At 49.8% G+C, this 19,510-nt stretch overlaps 2 protein-coding genes across 2 annotated transcripts; both read left to right on the top strand.

The window, feature by feature from the left end:
• Positions 1 to 7,829, top strand: SYNPO2L (synaptopodin 2 like). The gene is made up of 4 exons (XM_032423561.1): positions 1 to 105; positions 1,334 to 1,485; positions 1,944 to 2,458; positions 5,689 to 7,829. Exons 1-4 carry the CDS (start codon positions 1 to 3, stop codon positions 7,827 to 7,829), a joined length of 2,913 nt encoding a protein of 970 aa, XP_032279452.1.
• A 3,595-nt stretch (positions 7,830 to 11,424) lies between these two features.
• MYOZ1 (myozenin 1) lies at positions 11,425 to 18,558 on the top strand. Its single transcript, XM_032423654.1, has 6 exons — positions 11,425 to 11,527; positions 12,773 to 12,863; positions 13,996 to 14,174; positions 15,777 to 16,020; positions 16,400 to 16,565; positions 18,052 to 18,558. Exons 2-6 carry the CDS (start codon positions 12,791 to 12,793, stop codon positions 18,281 to 18,283), a joined length of 894 nt encoding a protein of 297 aa, XP_032279545.1. The 5' UTR covers positions 11,425 to 11,527; positions 12,773 to 12,790; the 3' UTR covers positions 18,284 to 18,558.
• The last annotated feature ends 952 nt before the right edge of the window (positions 18,559 to 19,510 follow it).

Here is a 19,510-nt window from a genome sequence, read left to right as displayed (position 1 = left end):
ATGGGTGCTGAGGAGAAGGTGCTGGTCACATTGTCAGGGGGAGCTCCCTGGGGCTTCCGACTTCACGGGGGGGCCGAGCAGAGGAAACCTTTACAGGTGTCCAAGGTAAGGGAGAGCCCCTTTTATTGAGGTTTCAGGGAAAGGGGAACCCAGGGGAATTTGGGAAGAGAAACGTGGTGGCCTTTTGGGGGAGAAGTGGGAGGCTGTGAAGAAGAGGAGTGGGGGTGGCAGGTGGGCAGGTGGGCAGGGAAGCATGCTCATCTGTTGGGAGGAGTGGTTTCTGAGCACAAGCTTCTTGCAGGGGGGCTATTAGAAAAGAATTCCTGGTTTCTGGGAGCAGAAAAAAAGAAAGACTGCCTCAGTTCCCTGCAGCACCATAGTAACAGAGATCCAGTTCTGGCTGGCCATCCAGTCTTTGCTCTCCTGAGTCTGTGCCTCTACTCCAAATTCCAGGAATATAGGGAAGGTTCTAATTTTTCTTTAACTATATTGGTATGTGATGAGCCGAGGCTGTCTTACCCAGCCCAGCCCTGTCCTTCCCTGCCCTGCCCTACCCTACCCTACCTTGCCCAGGCCTTCAGTGCTCCTCTTCCCCTTCACCAGACCCTTTCTCTCATGAGGCAAGACTTTTTAGGTGCTAGGAAGGTTATGGCAAGATCTGGCCTGTCAGATGAACTGTTATGTGTTTGGTTTCACCATACAGGCTTAGTTTTCTCAACCATAAAATGTGGGTAATAACAATACCTACTTCATAGAACCATTCTAAGGATTAATTGCAATGATACATGTAGAGTGCTTGGCCCCATACCTAACATTTAGTAAGCACTCAATAAATGATAGCCATTACTACTATTATTATTACTTTCACATATGTACGCATGTGTGCACGTAGGGGCACACATTTACACACACAACTACAATCTCCCAGAATCTGCTGGACTCCCTCCAATCTGGAATGCTGTTCTAAAATCTTGACTGTGTAGGTAATGGCCTAAAAGAGAACAATTGGCAAGTAAAGATATGGGCCTTGAAGGGAAATCTCCAGGGGATACAATTGCCATCTAGTACCTCCCATCTGCAGTTCTCCCCAGGCCTCTTTGATTTGGTGATTACCCTACCTCCCCTCATATGATGTATATTACTCCCTCTAATCTGTGCCTTCTTCCCTCCAGATAGGCCCCCTCAACTGTAGCTCCGTGTCCCTCCCCACCCTTTCTTACCCTGCAAAGTATATCCTCTCCATGCATAGGTCCTTCCTGTCCTGACTCCTTTCATTCCATTCCCACTTAGAGCCCTCCCTCACCTACAATCTCTCCTCCCAACACCTCCTCAGATCCGAAGACGGAGCCAGGCTGGCAGAGCAGGACTCCGAGAGAGGGACCAGCTTTTGGCCATCAATGGGGTCTCCTGCACCAGCCTCTCTCATGCCAGTGCCATGAGCCTTATTGATGCCTCAGGGAATCAGCTGGTCCTCACGGTGCGGCGGTATGGACCCCTCCTACCCCAGCCCACCTCATCCCCCTAGCCCAGGGCTCCCAATGCCTGTTTCAGCTCTATGTCTCACTGGCCTGGCTTCAGCTACTACTAAGTACCCACTTCTGCTTGTAAGTTTGTGCTGGACTATAGATGTTTGTCTTTGCCTCCCAAGGGGTTTCAGTGTATCTGCAACTAAGGGCTGGGGGTGTTAAGTGGGTATTTGAGTGTGCGGGTTTACTTCAAGCCCTTGCCTGTCTCCTCACCGTCACATCTCCCTCTAAGCCCATGTCCACTCACAGCTCTTCAAGCACATTTGCCTCCTGGTTTGTCTTCAGATCCCTACTCTTCCCTGCCCATTCATTCAGCCCACATGCCAGTCCCTTCTCTCCCTTCCTTCTCCCATCCCCTCTAGATCTCGCCAGCTCTCAAGAACCCATTTCTCAAGTTCTGTCCTCTTTCCCGTCCAGGGCAGAGGATGAGGGGCCTGTGCGGTCTCCATCCCCTGGTGAGCTTCAAGTGCTGTCACCCTTATCTCCACTGAGTCCTGAGCCCCCTGGCGCTCCAGTTCCCCAGCCTCTTCAGCCCGGGAGCCTCCTCTCACCCCCTGACAGTGAGGCTTACTACGGAGAGACAGACAGTGATGCCGATGGCCCTGCCACCCAGGAGAAGCCCCGCCGACCCCGCCGCAGAGGTCCCACGAGGCCCTCCCCTCCAGGAGCCCTGCCTGATGAGGTCTACCTATCCGACAGCCCTGCAGAGCCAGCACCTGCCGTCGCTGGTCCTCCCGGTCAGGTTGACAGCCGTGTGAGCTCCCCAGCTTGGGAGGATGGGGCAACCCTTCAGCCACCCCCAGCTGAGGCCCTGCTGTTGCCCCACGGCCCCCTCCGGCCTGGCCCTCATCTCATCCCTATGGTGGGGCCTGTTCCCCACCCGGTGGCAGAAGACCTCACTACCACCTACACCCAGAAGGCCAAGCAAGCCAGTGAGTGCCTGAACCCTTTTTTCCCTAGCCAGGATCCTTCAATCTGAGTCCTAAATCTACCCCTCCATAACCATACTTTATGCTTCCTTTGGATATAGTCCTGGGGACAAGTGGAGAAGAGTGATGAGTAGAAGGGGAAAATAATTATTCTCACGGTCCCCATTACTTTTACTGTTTGAACCAGTGCGGCAAAAGGTGTAGGTGGTTCAACCCAACCCAGGAACAGAGTGAGTAGGGAAGTTGAAAACGGACATGAAATCAACAAAGGGTTTGCTTGTTGTTGTTGCTATGATTTTGCTAAGTGTCAGACAGGGTGAGGGCAGAGCGAAGACATGATGCAGGGGAGTATTTGGAAGCAGGGCAGGGGTTTTTCAGTGTTAATTGCAGGCAGAGCATCAGAGATACCTTTGACATTTGTAAGTTCAGCTGGGTTCCTGGAGCCTGAGAGCCTATGGGATAGTCATGAGATCCCTAGGAAGTGGTAGAGGGAGGGATCTTCGACTCCTTATCTCATGCAAGAATGTAGGCCTGGGCCGAAAACGCCAGTTCCACTTATCTCAAGCTCTTTGCTATTTTTGATGTGAGTTACAGAACAAGGTCTAAGGGTGAACTTTCTCCCTGTTCCATGCCTCTACCCCAGAGACCTTTCTTGTCACCTTGAAAATCTAGGATTACACCTCTAGTTTTCATCTCTCATTCCTCCCCTCTACCATTCTGATTCCTGATCCATAGAGTTTTGTGTGTCTAAGTCTGGAACAGAGGCTAAGGACATTGATAATTTGGAGTCTGACATCGCTGAGAATGTCCAATATCCCACAAAGAAATTCCAGATGCATGCCCAGGATCCCATGCTTATCCCCAGTCCTCATTTTAGCACCCCTCCCTTCCTATCATGCTGGGTTAAGACTGCAGTTAGTGGCTCAGGGATATTTTTAGCCAAGCAGACCTCATTGTCCGGTGGGGTGGGGTGGGGGGAAGGGTAGGCAGGTGTCCACGTCCATCACACCGGGGCTTGTGGGGCAGCAGAGAGAAGGGAGGGGGCTAGACTCCAAAAATAGCACAGTGAGCTCATTCAGCTGCCAGCTCTGGGGACAAGACAAAGGGGCTTTAAAAGGCATGGGGGTGGCTCAAGCTGGTCCTGCTCCAGCCAACACTGCATTTCTCAGCATGGAGACCTTTGAGCCCATCGGCCAAGAGCCCCTCAGCCAAGCCAACTGCAACAAAGCCCCAGATCCAGCTTCTGGGCTCCAGGACCCATTCTATGCAGGTACTACCTTCCCATAGCTGAGAGAGTTCTGGGATCTAAAATGGAGGGGGAATACATCAATAGTTTAGGAAGGGATGTCTTTGGGAAAGGTCTTATTCCCTTATTCCTTCCTCCTTTTTGACTTCTTCTTCCTTCTTTTCTCAGGAAAGTTTCACTGCCCCTTTCTCAGAATGGGCTGATGCTATGGCCACATGTCAAAGGGGTTTGTGACCACATGAGCTATAGAAAACTCATGGGGAGGGAGTGTGTGTGAGAGAAGGAAGTGTGAATCTGTGAATCTGTGAATACATGAAGGCATGTATATGGGAATCCATGGGAGAACATACATGGGAACAAGAAAGTGTCTGTATACATGTGTAGCTGGTGTCAAGAAAGCTTTAATAGTAATGGTTACTCACCGTGGGCCTTAGGGCTGCCGTGAGATGCTAAATTTACCTACACTATCTCATTTAGTCCTCATAGCAATCCTATGAGATAGCCATTATCGTGCTCATTTACCGATGAGGAAACTGAACTTCAGTAAAGTGAGGTAACTCTATCAAGAACCAAAAACCTGAACTGAACTCTGACTCCAGTGCCTATCTCTTATGCACAGTACTATTCTGTGGTACAAACGTTGGGATGGGTGGAATGAAAGCCCTAATTAGAAAGGAGCTTGGTATCTTGAGTGGAAAGTGGATGGAATTTCAAGAATTTTTCAGGAGGAACTGGGGATCATAGATCAGAGAGAATCTGTGCCCAAGGCAAGGTCCTAGCAGCGGGGCAGTCTCTCCCAGTTCCTGGCCCCACCTCCCAGGCCCCACATGGCATGGGAAGCCCTGCCCAGGTTCCCCTTAGTACATAGTCCTTGTGTGTCCGCCTGTTAGTGGTTGCCTGAGCTCTCTACCTAGAAGGCTGACCCCCAAAGGAGCCCACCCCACTCCCACCCCAGCTGGGGGTGGGGGCTGGTGGTGGAATATATTTAGCAGTGACCTTGAGATATCCTAAAGATTTGGAGGGTTGCCTTGGAGAGCAGCACTCTGGCTTTTCCTGCATCTCGGATCTGAGGTTATCCCTGGCTGTGAGTAGCAGGGGTGTGAGGCACAGAGGAGTGCCCTGGTGGTTGGAAGGTCAATATCAGTTGTAAAATTTTGTCCAAACTGTTAGCAACAGGGTCTCTGCAGGGGGAACTCTGGGAAGGAGTATGCATGTGTGTGAAGGTATTTGAGTGACTGTGTTTTTGTGAGGGTACATGTGCATTTATATACGTATATGTGAACTAGGGTGTATATAAGCTGGGGTATATGTGAATGAGGAAAAAAAAGTATATAGGAGAAAATAAGCTCATAACTGGCCTTCACTAGACCCATATTCTTGTTGAAATGTGTGGTGGGTGTTATTTCCATGAATGTGTTTGATGTGGACTACATAATGGGGGTGGAATTGTGAATGAAGAGCCTTCTTCCTAAGCGTCCTCTGTGTCCCTATCATAGGGGTAAGAGGTGGGAAGAGGAGGTAAGTCCTTATGTTTCTGAGAAGCCCCCTAACATGGTCTCATTTTGTCTCTCCCTGACACCTGCCTCTTCTCCCTGGTCGCTATGGGAAGTGACTGCTCTCCCCTTCCCCGTCCAGCATTGCCAGCCAGGAATGGTGGGAGGCAGGGGAAGAATGTGTGCGGGGTGGGTAAGAGCACATCTCTGGGAAGACAGAAGCAGAGTAGATGGGAGAGAGGTTAGAAGGAGAGCTGTGATCAGAGTGGTGTCAGGGAGTCAACCAGATTGTCTTCCCTTCAACTGTGCTTGGTCTCACCTTTCACCTACCACTCTGCCCCCAAATCAGAGGACTTTGCCTGTGTGGATCAGGCCAGTGAAAAGACAGTGGGTGGGAGGACTGCAGAAACTGGCTGGGGTGGGGTTGGGGTGAAAGCTGTGGGGAACAGAATTAGAAGAGGTTCACTGACCATTCTCCCTCCTGACCTCCTCAGAACTGCAACGGGCAGAGAGCCTCCAAGAGAAGAGTGTGAAGGAGGCCAAGACCAAATGCAGGACGATTGCATCCCTACTAACTGCAGCCCCCAATCCCCACTCCAAGGGGGTGCTTATGTTTAAGAAACGACGGCAGAGAGCCAAGAAGTACACCCTAGTGAGCTTCGGGGCTGCAGCTGGGACAGGCGCTGAGGAAGAAGACGGGGTCCCTCCCACGAGCGAGTCCGAGCTGGACGAGGAGACCTTCTCCGACGCCCGCAGCCTCACCAACCAGTGCGACTGGGACAGCCCCTATCTGGACATGGAGCTGGCCAGGCCAGGCTCGGCTGCAGCAGAGGGCCAGGGCGGGCAGCTGAGTGAGGCCTCGGGCAGAGGGGCCCAGCTCTTTGAACAGCAGCGCCAGCGCACAGCCTCCAGCACCCAGGAGCTGGCGCGGGATGGTCCAGCAGCCATGCTCAATGGGCAGGGCCTGCAGTCACCACCTCGGGCCCAGAGTGCTCCTCCGGAGGCGGCTATGCTCCCACCCAGCCCTTCGCCAGCCCCTGTAGCCAGCCCCAGTCCCTTCCTCTCAGGCGGTGGAGCCCCAACCCCAGCTCCAAACATCTTTAACCGGTCAGCCAGGCCCTTCACCCCAGGCTTACAAGGGCAGCGGCCAGGTACCACTTCGGTGATTTTCCGGCCGCTAGCTCCCAAGAGGGCTAACGAAAGCCTGGGAGGCCTCAGCCCCGCCCCACCGCCCTTCCTGTCCCCTCCACAGGGGCCCACCCCTCTGCCCAGCCACGTGCCAGCCTCCGGTTCCCCCAGCACTCCACGCTCCTCGGGCCCCGTGACAGCCACAAGTTCCCTGTACATCCCAGCCCCCAATCGTCCTGTAACGCCAGGAGGAACCCCAGAGCCTCCCGCTCCCCCTAGCGCCGCTGCCATGACCTCCACCGCTTCTATCTTCCTATCGGCACCTCTGCGACCCTCTGCGCGCCCAGAGGCTCCCGCCCCAGGCCCCGGGGCACCTGAGCCCCCCAGCGCTCGGGAGCAGCGCATCTCCGTGCCCGCTGCCCGCACTGGCATCCTCCAGGAGGCCCGGCGACGGGGAACCCGGAAGCAGATGTTCCGGCCGGGAAAGGAGGAGACGAAGAACTCGCCCAACCCCGAGCTGCTATCGTTGGTGCAGAACCTGGATGAAAAACCCCGGGCCGGGGGAGCGGAATCTGGTCCAGAGGAGGATGCTCTGAGCCTCGGGGCTGAAGCCTGCAACTTCATGCAGCCACCAGGGGGCAGGAGTTACAAGACTCGGTCTCACGTGACACCTAAAACCCCGCCTCCAATGTCTCCCAAGACCCCGCCCCCAATGCCTCCTAAGACTCCACCCCCGGTGGCTCCTAAGCCCCCATCTCGAGGGTTGCTTGATGGGCTAGTGAATGGGGCGGCCCCTTCGGCTGGAATCCCTGAGCCAGCAAGGCTTCAGGGCAGGGGTGGGGAGCTGTTTGCCAAGCGGCAGAGCCGAGCAGACAGGTATGTGGTGGAAGCTACACCTAGTCCTGGCCTGGGCCTTGGCTCTCGGCCCAGAAGCCCTTCCCCTACACCTTCACTGCCCCCTTCCTGGAAATATTCACCCAACATTCGTGCCCCACCTCCTATTGCTTACAACCCACTGCTCTCACCCTTTTTCCCCCAGGCTGCTCGAACGCTCCCTAATAAGGCCCAATCCCAGGGTCCTCGGGCAACCCCCAAGCAGGGTATCAAGGCTCTGGATTTCATGCGGCACCAGCCCTACCAACTTAAAACTGCCATGTTCTGTTTCGATGAGGTTCCCCAGACTCCTGGCCCCACTTCCTTAGGGCCCCGCAAAACTGCCCGAGTCCAGGAGATCCGCCGATTTTCCACTCCAGCACCCCAGCCCACTGCAGAACCCCTGGGCCCCACTGTGCTTGCCCCACGAGCAGCCACTACATTGGATGAGCCCATCTGGAGGGCAGAGCTGGCCTCAACCCCTGTCCTTAGCCCAGCCCCTCCTCCAGAGTCTCCTAGGGGTCTCGGGACTTCCCCCAGCTCCTGTGGCTTCCAGGTAGCCAGGCCCCGGTTCTCAGCCACCAGAACTGGATTGCAGGCTCATGTGTGGAGGCCGGGGGCAGGCCACCACTGAGCAGGGCACAGCTCCCAGGACCAAGGAGAGGTGGAGCATCCAGTTCCTAAAGTTGCTTCTCCTACCCATCCCATGTCCTCTCTCAGGCATCTGGAGGCTAAATTCCCTCCTGCCGGAGATAGTTTTGGAGTTGGTGTCCCATCTTCACCCACACTCCTCCACTGGTCTCTATTTCTCTACATTTGTGCTTTTCTGTGAGCCTCGTTTTAATGTTCAGTGAGAAGCACACAGAGAAGTTACTAGTGAGACCTCAGGCAAGAAGCTCACCATCAGGTAGGCCTCAAAGGGACTGAATTGATCTCTGCACTAAATCGCTTGCTACTCCTCACTCTCATTTCCCAAGCTTGGCTGGCATATATGTAGACATGTATGTGTGCGTGTGTGTATGTGCAAGTGTGTGTAGGCACAGATGTGTTCTTATGTCTGAGGCAAGAGTAAGAGGAGCAGTCTAAATAAAGACCCAATGTGGGTCTTCCCTTTGTACTGATTAAAGAAGGGTCAGATAAGCCCTTATGGATAGTCTAGTGGGGAGAGAGAGATTGACTGGAATTAAAGACCAGGGCCTGTAGCAGGGGTACAGCATCTTGTGAAACTCACAGATTATGAGAAGACCTGAAGGGCTGGGGCAGTTTATAAGGGCTGAGTTACACCAGCTAGACCAGGAACAGAACTAAGAATTCTATTCATCAGGGGGCGCCTGGCTGGCTCAGTCAGAGGAGCATGCGACTCTTGATCTCAGGGTTGTGAGTTAGAGCCCCACACTGGGCGGTGGAGATTACATACATACATACATACATACATACATACATACATAGTTCTATTAGTCAGGATTTCAGAAAGTTAGCAATTTAAGAGGCCCATGCTGAGCTACAAGCATCCAGGAAGTGAAAAAGAAAGCCAGAAAATTTCCTCTGGAATGAAAAATCCATTGGCTTCATTGCCTCACGCACCTGAGACAGAAAGGAGGGTGAAAAGAGCCATGGTGTGGAAAGTGAGGCAGAAACCAGGAGCAGAGTGGAATAAATGAAATTGATTGAACCACAGGGAGGAACATGGGGAGGGAGAGTGCAGTGTTGGCAGACAGGAGAGTTGGGTTTCAAGAAACTCACCATGTACAACAGGGGGATTAGGGAAAAATTTGAGAGAGAAGAATGCATTTGTTAGAGTGAGGACAGATGATGGTGGGGGGATGTGAGAGTGTGGGCTGAGTGTTGAAAGAATAGGTAGTGTCTGTTCTACCTCCTTTGAGTCTATCCTTCTACCCTCTGCAGCTTGTCATGATGACCTGGGAAAGGGCAAGGAAATACCCAGAGTCAAAATTTCTTTTCAGTCCGACCCCATCCCCTGCACCCTAGCTCTTATTCCTTTCCAGCTTCAGGTCCTGATCTCTGATCCTAGATGGGTATGGACTCCCCTCTCACCATGACCACCACCAGCCAGCCACGTTTGCTGCTTGATCTGGATTGATCGTTTCCTTTGCATATTGAGTGTGAGTCACAGTACTTTGGTTTGTGCACAAGAATAAACTTATGCTCCAAACCTTCTGTTGCCATCATCTCTTGTAGTTTTATACCCAAATCCTGATTCTCCTCCATCTTCTCTAACCCATTCTTCTGATCTCTTTCTCCATTCCTGCCCTATTCTTCACCCTTTGCCCTTCACCCCCTGGTCTTTTGCTCTTCTTTACCAGTTCTGTCCCACTCTGATTTAGCCACCTCCACCATCCCCTTTGGTTCTCTCTCCATCCAGATTCTCCCCTTTTCTGTCTCCTGCTTCATACTTCCCAAGCAAGCCCTCAATTTCAGAACCAAGAGGAGTGGAAAGGCCCTCTGAGCTTTTGCCATCATCATTTCCTAGCTCTCTGGAGGAAACAGTTGATGTTTCCATGGGAAAGCAATGTCTGGAGGTGAAGGTGGGGTGGGAGAGGGGAGAAGAAAGAGGGTGGATCGGTGTGGGTTGAGTCTAATATAGAAGAGAAGGCACTGGAGGCAGGCTAGAATTAAGGACTTCTGAGAAGGAAAGTTACTCCAGCAGGGGGCATATTTGTGCAAATAACCAGGCCCAGGACCCTGATGCTCCCACATAGTAGTATGGTCTCAGAATTCCAAAGGAAGGGGCCCCTAGGTGGCTCAGTCGTTAAGCATTTGCCTTCGGCTCAGGTAATGATCCCGGGGTCCTGGGATGGCTCCCTGCATCGGGCTCCCTCTCTCACTGCCTCTCTGTCAAATAAATAAATAAATAAAATCTTAAAAAAAAAAAAAAAAGAATTCCAAAGGAAGGACCCACTGAGCATAGGTTGAATATTGTCTTCATCCACTCAGTAGTTTTAGGTACTCAATCATAGGAGACCAAAATTTTGGTTTGTTTTTGTTTTGTTTTTGAGAGTAGGATGGTGGTGATGACAAAATCACCATTTGCCATTTTTATTTTTCTTCTAATTGCTTCTTTGGGTTGGGAGGGAATGGAGAAGGAAGACAAAAGATGAGGGATCTGGAGGCTAAACTGGTTTGGGCAGAGGCCAGCTAGAGGGGGGTGGGATGATCTTTCAGTCCCTGGCCTGAGCCTGGAAAGTTCAGGATGGGAAAAGAACACGGTCAGGAAGAATGGAGAGCTCAGAGTGACAGAGGGGCATTCTGGAAGCTGCAAAGTCACTTCCTAAAGCAGCCACAACAGGATGGTGGTGACAGCAACAGAGGTGCAGCCGCAGCTGGTTCCAGAATCTGAGCAGGTGGAAGAGGATCCAGGATGTTCATGCAGCTACTGAGGAAAGGTCTGGGTAAATGACAGGCTTCCCTTAAGGAGGCTCTCAAACTTGTGCCCTTGCCCAGGGGATCCTCTGGAAGAGTATGAATGGGACAATCTAGATCCTATGGGTTGTGTGCTCCCTTTGAAGAAAATCCCAAGTGGGAACCCCAGAGTGTATGGACCTGGCATACATGTACTTCTCAGACATCAACATCTATCCTGCAAAGCAGGCCAAACTGAGCACCCCAACAGCAAATGGGGATGAAAAGGCAAAAATTGGTCAACTCTTCCCCACATCATCCCTGACAACATAGGAAGCACTGGATTTGGTTAATTTGGTTCCTTATTCTGCAAAGATCTGGTTTTTCAGGAAAGACCAATCCATCAAGGAACTTTCAATGAGCAGCTCCATTGTGTACAGACTTCCTTTCCCCAAACATAGCACCTTAAGCCCTCCCACTCCCAAAATGCACCCACATGTCTCTCCAGCTCCAGCCTGGAATGGTTTTGAGTGGCTCTCCAGACATGTTCTCCAAGTTCTTGCTCTCCCACTCTGAATTCCTATCCACCATTTTCTGCTTGCTTCCTCTTTCCCTTTCAGTTTTCAGTTTCTCCCTGAATGCTTCTTTGGTTCTCAGACTCTAGATGCCAAGAAAGGGGACTCCCTGGGCAGACTGATCCTTGGCTCAGACAGCTTAGTGGGAGAATCCCAAAGGCCATTCCTCCCCTTCTTGAGCCTCTGGGCAAGGAGGGCGGGATCTTGGTTCCAGGGTCTCAGTACCCCCAGTGCCATTTGAGCTGCTTGTACTCATCATCTCTATTAATAACTACCCTCCCTCCCCCACTGCCAGTGCTGCCCCCACGCCTGCCCAGCTCGGGTTCTCCGGTCACAGCAGCTCAGGCCTCCAAAGCTGCTGGACCCCAGGGAGAGCTGACCACCGCCTGAGCAGCCGGTAAGTTTCCAGCTCTATGGCCAGAGGGGCTGGAGCCCATTCTGTTGACTGCTGTGTCTGTGTCTGCAATTGTGACCCTTGATCCTCCCTTATCTATGCTCTGCTCCCAGCTGTCTAGTTCAGGGGAGCCACAGAGTTGGAAGGAGAGGAGCCCAGGAGGGTGGGGGGAATGGAGATGTCGGAGGAGGCACTGGAATAGTAAGAAGGGGGTCTGAGAGGCTGGATGGGAAAAAAAAAGAACCTAGCTAGTTAGGGCTGAGAGAGGTATAGTGAATGCCCATTTAGCAGTTCCTGGAGTCTGGCCTCAGCATACCCCATTAAGTTAGTAGAGTTGCAGACGTGTTGGAAAACAGGACTCAACAGAAGACAGTGTTTTGCTGAGTGCCACCTTCTGTGAAGGAGGGACTGGAGTCTGCATCTTTTCCCAGCTTGTCCCCCTCCACTGCCAGATGCTATTATTATGTTCCTGCCCCCCGTCAATTCCCCACTGCTATGATATTGCTGAATTGACATGCGTCAGTGTTCAAATGCCCCTGGCTCTTCTCTCCACTCTAGCTCTGGGGCCTGGGGTAGGAGTGCCTGAAAGGGAGCAAGGAACACTGCTGTGACCTCCCAGGCCACACTCCAGCTGGCCCAATAGGGGAGCAACAACCTCTCCTTCCTATGGAGAATGTTTTTGTCTGAATCTCCTCAATCCTGGCAGAACATTTTTCTGCCCCACTGGGGCTTGAGGAAGACTGAGGAGAGACCAGAGTTTGGAATGACAACCCCAATCTGAGATCCCCATGAAAATAAAAACCTAAAGTCACGCCAAGCCAATGAAACCTGGGTGCAGTGTCCTGTGTGTTATTTGTTTGTTTTACCCACTGCCCCCAACACATACTATGTTCCTAATCCCTGTACGAGCTCCATTTAAACAGCAGAAAAGAGGTTGGTAGATGGTAGGAGCAGAGGGTGCATCTATGCTTTCTGTCCTGCCTCCAAGAAAAGAGAAGCCCTAAAGCAATTGGTTTTCACTTTTTGGGATATATATATATATATATATATATATATTATATTAAATATACATATCATATATACATATTAAATATATGTATATATAAGTATATACCTATATTTTAAAATCTCATGAAAGCCCTTAACCTGAAACCCTTAACCCCAGGTTAAGAAGTACTGCCTTACTGTAGATACTCCCCCTTCCCAGTTCCTGTCCATCTTCCAACTCCCCCATCCCACCCTATCTAGGCTGAATCTGCCTCCACAATGCCGCTCTCAGGAACCCCAGCCCCCAACAAGAAGAGGAAATCCAGCAAGCTGATCATGGAACTCACTGGAGGTATGGCATGTTTGCACCTACCTAGTGTGGGACTTCTTGTTAAGAGCATCTCAGGCCCAAGAGTCCCAGAAAAATCATGAAGTTATATATGTCTTAAGGTGAAGAGATGTGAAGAGACAAGAGAAATTCTGGGGGGTGGGGGCAGGAAGAAAAATGGAGAAAGGATTCAACACTGACCACTCACCCTTCCACCCTTTTTCACCTTGTAACCTGAGACAGTAATATCCTTGCCATATCACCCAATGCAGGTCCAGGACAACAGGACTCACAGGTCAGTGAGGTATGTTTGAGGAAGAGAACATATATGATGGAGATTGGCACACAGCAAAGTCTCAATAAATGGTTAACTTCCTTACTTTCCCCCCCAGAGCTAGGGAGCCTGTGTAAGCACTTAAAATGGAAAAATACTCAGGCATTTTTTCCTGGGGGGCAGTAGGAGTATAAGCATGTGAAGAGCTCTCCCAATACCTAGAGGCTGTCTGTAGCCAGAGTTCACTGAGGGGAAGAGAAGGAAAAGGAGTTGAGACAAATCTGTATTTATTTATTTATTTATTTATTTATTTTTAAATGTTTTATTTATTTATTTGAGAGAGACAGAGATAGTGAGAGAGAGCACGAGAGGGCAGGAGGGGGAGAAGTAGACTCCCTGGTGAGCAGGGAGCCCAATGCAGGGCTCAACCCGAGCTGAAGGCAGACGCCCAACTGACTGAGCCACCCAGGCGCCCCGACAAATCTGTATTTAGATGTGGTCAACTCCACACGGTGTTGGCCTTTGGACTGGCCCCCATGTGATAGTTTCCCCAATGGTCTCCATCTATGATGTTCCTTTAGTCCTTTTGCCCTGCACCCCATGCCTCTGACCCTTCTGCCTCATTCACCCTCTCCACTCTAGTATCCCCACTGTTTCCACTCTGCACCCCAGTTCCCATGCATCGTCTCCAACTCCAAACCCAGGAAATAAAAATCTCTCACAAACAAGGTACAATTTGACCAGATGTCACAGACAGTATCTCCTTCCCTCTGTGATCTCTGCAGGAGTCACACACTTAGTTGTGGATGGCATCTGTATTCTGAGCCTAGAAAACCCTACTTTACTCTTCTCCTTGTCTCTTCCTCCCCACCTCCTTGGAAGGTGGACAGGAGAGCTCAGGCCTGAATCTGGGCAAGAAGATCAGTGTCCCAAGGGATGTGATGTTGGAAGAGCTGTCACTGCTCACTAATAGGGGCTCCAAGATGTTCAAACTGCGGCAGATGCGAGTAGAGAAATTTATTTATGAAAACCACCCTGATGTCTTCTCTGATAGCTCAATGGTAAGTTTGGAACTTTATAACTCTCATAGCCTAGTGCCTCTTCTGACAGCTTCTTGGTAGGCCCTCAATCTCCAAATACCACCAACCTCCCTTACTTGCAAATTTATAAGCTTATTAAGTCCCCAGATATATTAAACCTCCAACAGCTCCAGGATGAGTTACAGCCCACCTCTGAAATTCAGTATCTTAGAGCCAGTGAAGGGGAAGGGGTGAAGAGTACACACCCTCAGGGAGAAAATTCCTTCCCTGTATGGCTAAGCGTTAAAGATAGGTTTGCCAGAGAAGACGCAGGACACCAAGTCCTGTATTTTAAAGTTGAGATATGCGTGAATAATTTTTTAGTAGAGTATGTCCAATGAAATATTTGAGCCATAAAAATTCAATTCAATTCAATTCAATTTTAAAAATACAGGATACCAGTTTAATTTTAATTTCAGATATATGATGAATAGTCTCTTACATATAAATATGTCCCATGCAATATTTGGAGTGTAATTTCAGTAAAAAAGTATGTGTTGTGTATCTGACATTCAAATTTAACTGGTGTCCTATAATTGTATTTGATAAATCTGGCAACCCTAGAAAGAGTTAAGTGCTTTTTATAACCATCTCCTTCTTGAGCCATTCTTTTATCTAAAGGGTCTGTCTAAGGACTCCATGAAACTATCCTCTAAGATCCTATGTCCCCTAGTGAGGATCTTTTTTCCAAGAGAAGTAGGGATTGGAAGGGTGCCAGGCACAAGATGTTATAGCTGAGAAGGAGGGGATCTTCTCCATTACCTTTCTTCCCCCTCTACCTTTATTGGGCAGCCAAGGGAAAGTGGAAATAGATGCCTACATGGGGCCACAGGCAGGAGTGTCTGTCATTGATCCTTATGTAGGAGCAGAGCAAAAATGCTGAGCTGGTCATATCTAACTTTAGGAGGCCAAAAGCCCTTGTCCCTGGCTGGGTCTGGTTACACTGGTTGGAGCAGAGGGGTGTGCATGGTGGGGTGGCTAGGAGAGCTTCCTGAAGGAGTTAGTGGGGTTATTTTTAGGCTTTGGGGCTAAATCCAGGGTTGCCCTTTTGGTCACCCTTCCCCCTACCTGCTACAGTTTCACGGTCAGGAGGTCCTGGTTCAACAGGCACCAAGAGGAGAAAGGGAAAGGAAGAGAAAGAGAAAGAAGAGAGCTCTGTCTGTTAGACAAGATTAAAGAAGGGGAGAGGGCAGAGATCTCTCTAGCTCTTCAAATTAAACCTGGGTTCTCTGTCCCAACCCCATCCTTTTAAATTTTAGCTAAGCAGAAATCTTGGCCCTCTTTGCCTTGATAAGGATGGGAAAGGAAAGTGTAGAGAATAAGTTGCCCCCATCTTAAGGTGTAATTGGAGGAACTGAGCCAGAGGGGGGTCCTATCGCTTAAGGAGAGTTTAATTCCTCTCAGCCAGGCTATCCACTGTCCACCTATTGCGGCGGGGGCGGGGGGTGGGGATCTCAGAGGATTCAGTGTCTTCTGGTTAGCCATGCTCTCTGATAATTTCCTTCTTGCTATGCATACCTGTGTCTTTGTATATTCCCCATACCCATTGCCTAAGCTTGCCCTCACTTTGTCCTTTCTTTTCAGGATCACTTCCAGAAGTTCCTTCCCACAGTTGGGGGACAGCTGGGCACAGCTGGTCAGGGATTCTCCTACAGCAAGGGCAGCAGTGGAGGCCAGGCAGGGGGCAGTGACTCTGCCAGACAGTATGGCTCTGACCAGCAGCACCATCAGGGCTCTGGATCTGGATCTGGGGGTACAGGTGGTCCTGGGGGCCAGACTGGCAGAGGAGGAGATGCTGGGACAGCAGGGGTTGGCGAGACAGGAACAGGCAAGTATCCCTACCCAAGGGTAACGTGTCTGGTCCCTAGAGCAGAGATGTCCCCAGGAATGAGGCCTAGACCGGGTTTAGGGAGCAAGGGAGGCCTGCTGAGATACCTAGATGGACCCTCTGGAGATGGACTCTCAGGAGAATACCGAGATATGTCTATTTCACCCAGAAACCTTGTCTTTCAGCCTTTCTGGCTTTTCAGTTTCAGTCACAGATCTGAACCCAGGCTATCATTATTCCACAAAACTAGCACAGTTACCAGGATGTTATATCTTTGATCTCTGGCCCCAACAAGTTCCCTAGTGCAGGGGTGTAAGACTAACTTCCACTGGCTACTCACCGTTATTATTGACTTAATTTTCTCTCCCGTGGCTGCCAGGAGACCAGACAGGTGGAGAAGGAAAACATATCACTGTGTTCAAGACCTATATTTCCCCATGGGAGCGAGCCATGGGGGTTGACCCTCAACAAAAAGTGGAGCTTGGCATCGACCTGCTGGCCTATGGGGCCAAACCTGAACTCCCCCACTATAAATCCTTCAACAGGTAGGGGTTGTGAAGAAGGAACCAGATGCATTCCAGCATGTGGCACAGTGTCCTCAGTTGGGATGGAGACTTTGGTTCACATGTTCCAGAAAGAAGCTGAGGAGGGAGGGAAGGAACATGGGGGCCCTAATCGAAGGCCTTTGCTTTTTTCATGCTAGCCCAGAAAAACAGTGCAGTATAATGAAGGAAACGTTTGCTGGGGGGCAACATTTTAGTTCACTCCACCACTTATTAGGGGTGTTGGTCATGGGAAAATCACCCTACTTCTGAGCGTTGGTTGCCTTGCTGTAAAATGGAAATAATATAGGGGCGCCTGGGTGGCTCAGTCAGCTAAGCATCTGCCTTTGGCTCAGGTCATGATCCCAGGGTCCTGGGATCGAGCCCCACCTCGGGCTCCCCACTAGTGGGGAGTCTGCTTCTCCCTCTCCCTCTGAACCTCCCTCCCTGTTTGTGCTCTCACTCTCTCACTCTCTCTCTCAAACGAATAAATAAGAAATTTTTAAAAAAGGGAACAATATATTCATGTTTAAAGGACTCTTAAAGTTCCCTTCATTCAAGGTTAGGCTTCCATTACTGTTCTTCTCGTATGAGTCTATTTTTTTATACTCTAGTAAGGCTTAAGTATCTATTCTTTTGGAATTTGGCTTCTCTAGACTGTGGATAGGAGATCTGTGTGAAAACAGAATAGGGAAGCACTAAAGAAGTGTTTTGCATTTGATCCTAAGAAGCCTGAATTTTCCAGGCTATGTTAATTCCTCTCAGCAGGCCAGGGCTATCCACTGGAGATGGGGTAGGGGTTGTGTGTGTGGGAGGGAGGGGAAGCTGTCTCTACATTGTAATTTAAGGTAGTCTCAGACCCTTGGGTCTCTAGTGTCTGAGTCACAACTCTCCATGAAACTCTCTATCCAGTACCGACTAGACTCCTTTTCTCATTATTAGCTCTGGGGAAATAAGCAAACCAGGAATGGGGAATTGAGGGAGAAGAAGAATAAGAAGTGCAGAAGCAATCCTTTTTTTTAAATAAAGATTGTACTTATCTATTTGAGAAAGAGAGAGACCACATGAGTGGGGGGAGGAGCAGAGGGAGAGGGAGAGGGACAAGCAGACTCCCTGCTGAGTGTGGAGCCTGACTCCGCAGGAACAATCTTAAACTAAAATTCACAGACTTCCCCATCCTCAAAACAGGGTAACATCTTACTGATAAAGCTGTTCCTTTTGTTCTGGTTGGTTTTTGTGTGTGTGTGTGTGTGTGTTTTTAAAGATTTTATTTATTTATTCGGCAGAGAGAGACACAGTGAGAGAGGGAACACAAGCAGGGGGCGTAGGAGAGGGAGAAGTAGGCTTCCCGCCGAGCAGGGAGCCTGATGCAGGGCTCAATCCCAGGACTCTGGGATCATGACCTGAGCCGAAGGCAGACGCCTAATGACTGAGCCACCCAGGCGCCCCTTGTTCTGGTTTTTAATTAAATAATGTGTCCACTTTTCAGGACGGCAATGCCTTATGGTGGATATGAGAAGGCCTCCAAACGCATGACCTTCCAGATGCCCAAGTTTGATCTGGGGCCCCTACTGAGCGAACCCCTGGTCCTCTACAACCAGAGCCTCTCCAACAGACCTTCTTTCAATCGAACCCCTATTCCCTGGATGAGCTCTGGGGAGCCCGTAGACTTCAACGTGGATATTGGCATCCCCTTGGATGGAGAAACAGAGGAGCTATGAGGTGTTTCCTCCTCTACTTTGCATCAGTTTTCTCTTATCAGGTTCCAATTTGGAAAGGGAATGCTGAGCAGGATACCCCTACTGTAAATCCAGTATCCTTGTGGGAATGGAGGGAAAAAAAGGGAGATACCTCTCTTTCTAGTCTCCAAGTCCCCACTCCAAGCATCCTTCTTCACCAACTCAGACCTCCCCTTCCACTTGCTCTGTATGGAACCTGCTCTTTTATGGAATTAGCTCTACCACCGGTAACAGTCAATAAACTTCAAGGAAATGAACTCATTCTTCCTCTGATATTTAAGGGCAGATGAGAACTGAGGCTAACAATGCACAGAGACTAATTAAAGTCAAGTACTAAACATTCATTATTCAGACTTCAAGACCAGGCCTGAGCTCTGGTTGCTTATACACCCACACCCATACCCATGAGACCGTATTCATAGGTGTATACAAAGACATAATTATTCAATAGTACATAAGACAATCATGCACAAACACATGTGCTGGCCCATATGTGGGCAAAGCTAAGAAGCTATTGTGCACTGTGGTTAGGAAGTAGGAAGTAGTTGGTGACCCTAGTGTTAGCTCTCTTTGTGTAGCTGATTAGAGATTGGGATGATCAGGATTACCCAATTATCACAGAACTAGAGCAATGCCATAAAGTTTCCAGATGACAACAGAATGGGCTGAGGAATATGTGGATCAAAGGTTACAGATTCCTGAAAGGATGGCATACAATAGAGGGCCATGTTAGAATCCAGAAGAAAGTGGGAAAACCAGATGTAGTTATAATATGCCTGGTTCTGTGTGAACACATCAAGAAAAGATCTAAGGGTCATGAGGGCACTTCAGTGGTATTCAGAAAGCACTGTAATTGGGAAAAAACCATGACAGCCCAATAGGGATGAGCAACAATACTCTTTTTATTTTTATTTTTATTTCAAGTATGTGGTTTCTTTAGAGTCCCAGACCTACCTCTGTGTTCCACAAAATGAGAGTGATACAGACCAGGGAGAATAAGAGATGGTTTAATAGGATCTGGGAAAATAACTTTGAGGAGAGCTGGCTGAATTCAGCCAACTCCATGGGCCATTAATGATTTTAAGTTGCTAGACTCTGCATAGATGGATCCAGTTTTCATGGACCTTGGGTCACATGACATTTTACCCTGATCATTTTCCTTTACAACCTAAACAAATTTCAGGGGATTCATACTTCCTCTAAACTTGT

Source organism: Phoca vitulina, unplaced genomic scaffold (assembly GCF_004348235.1).
Source record: "Phoca vitulina isolate PV1807 unplaced genomic scaffold, GSC_HSeal_1.0 scaffold29, whole genome shotgun sequence".
Taxonomy (NCBI): Eukaryota; Metazoa; Chordata; class Mammalia; order Carnivora; family Phocidae; genus Phoca; species Phoca vitulina.
Note: the sequence above shows the minus strand (reverse complement) of the source record. Positions and strands in the feature narration are given on the sequence as shown.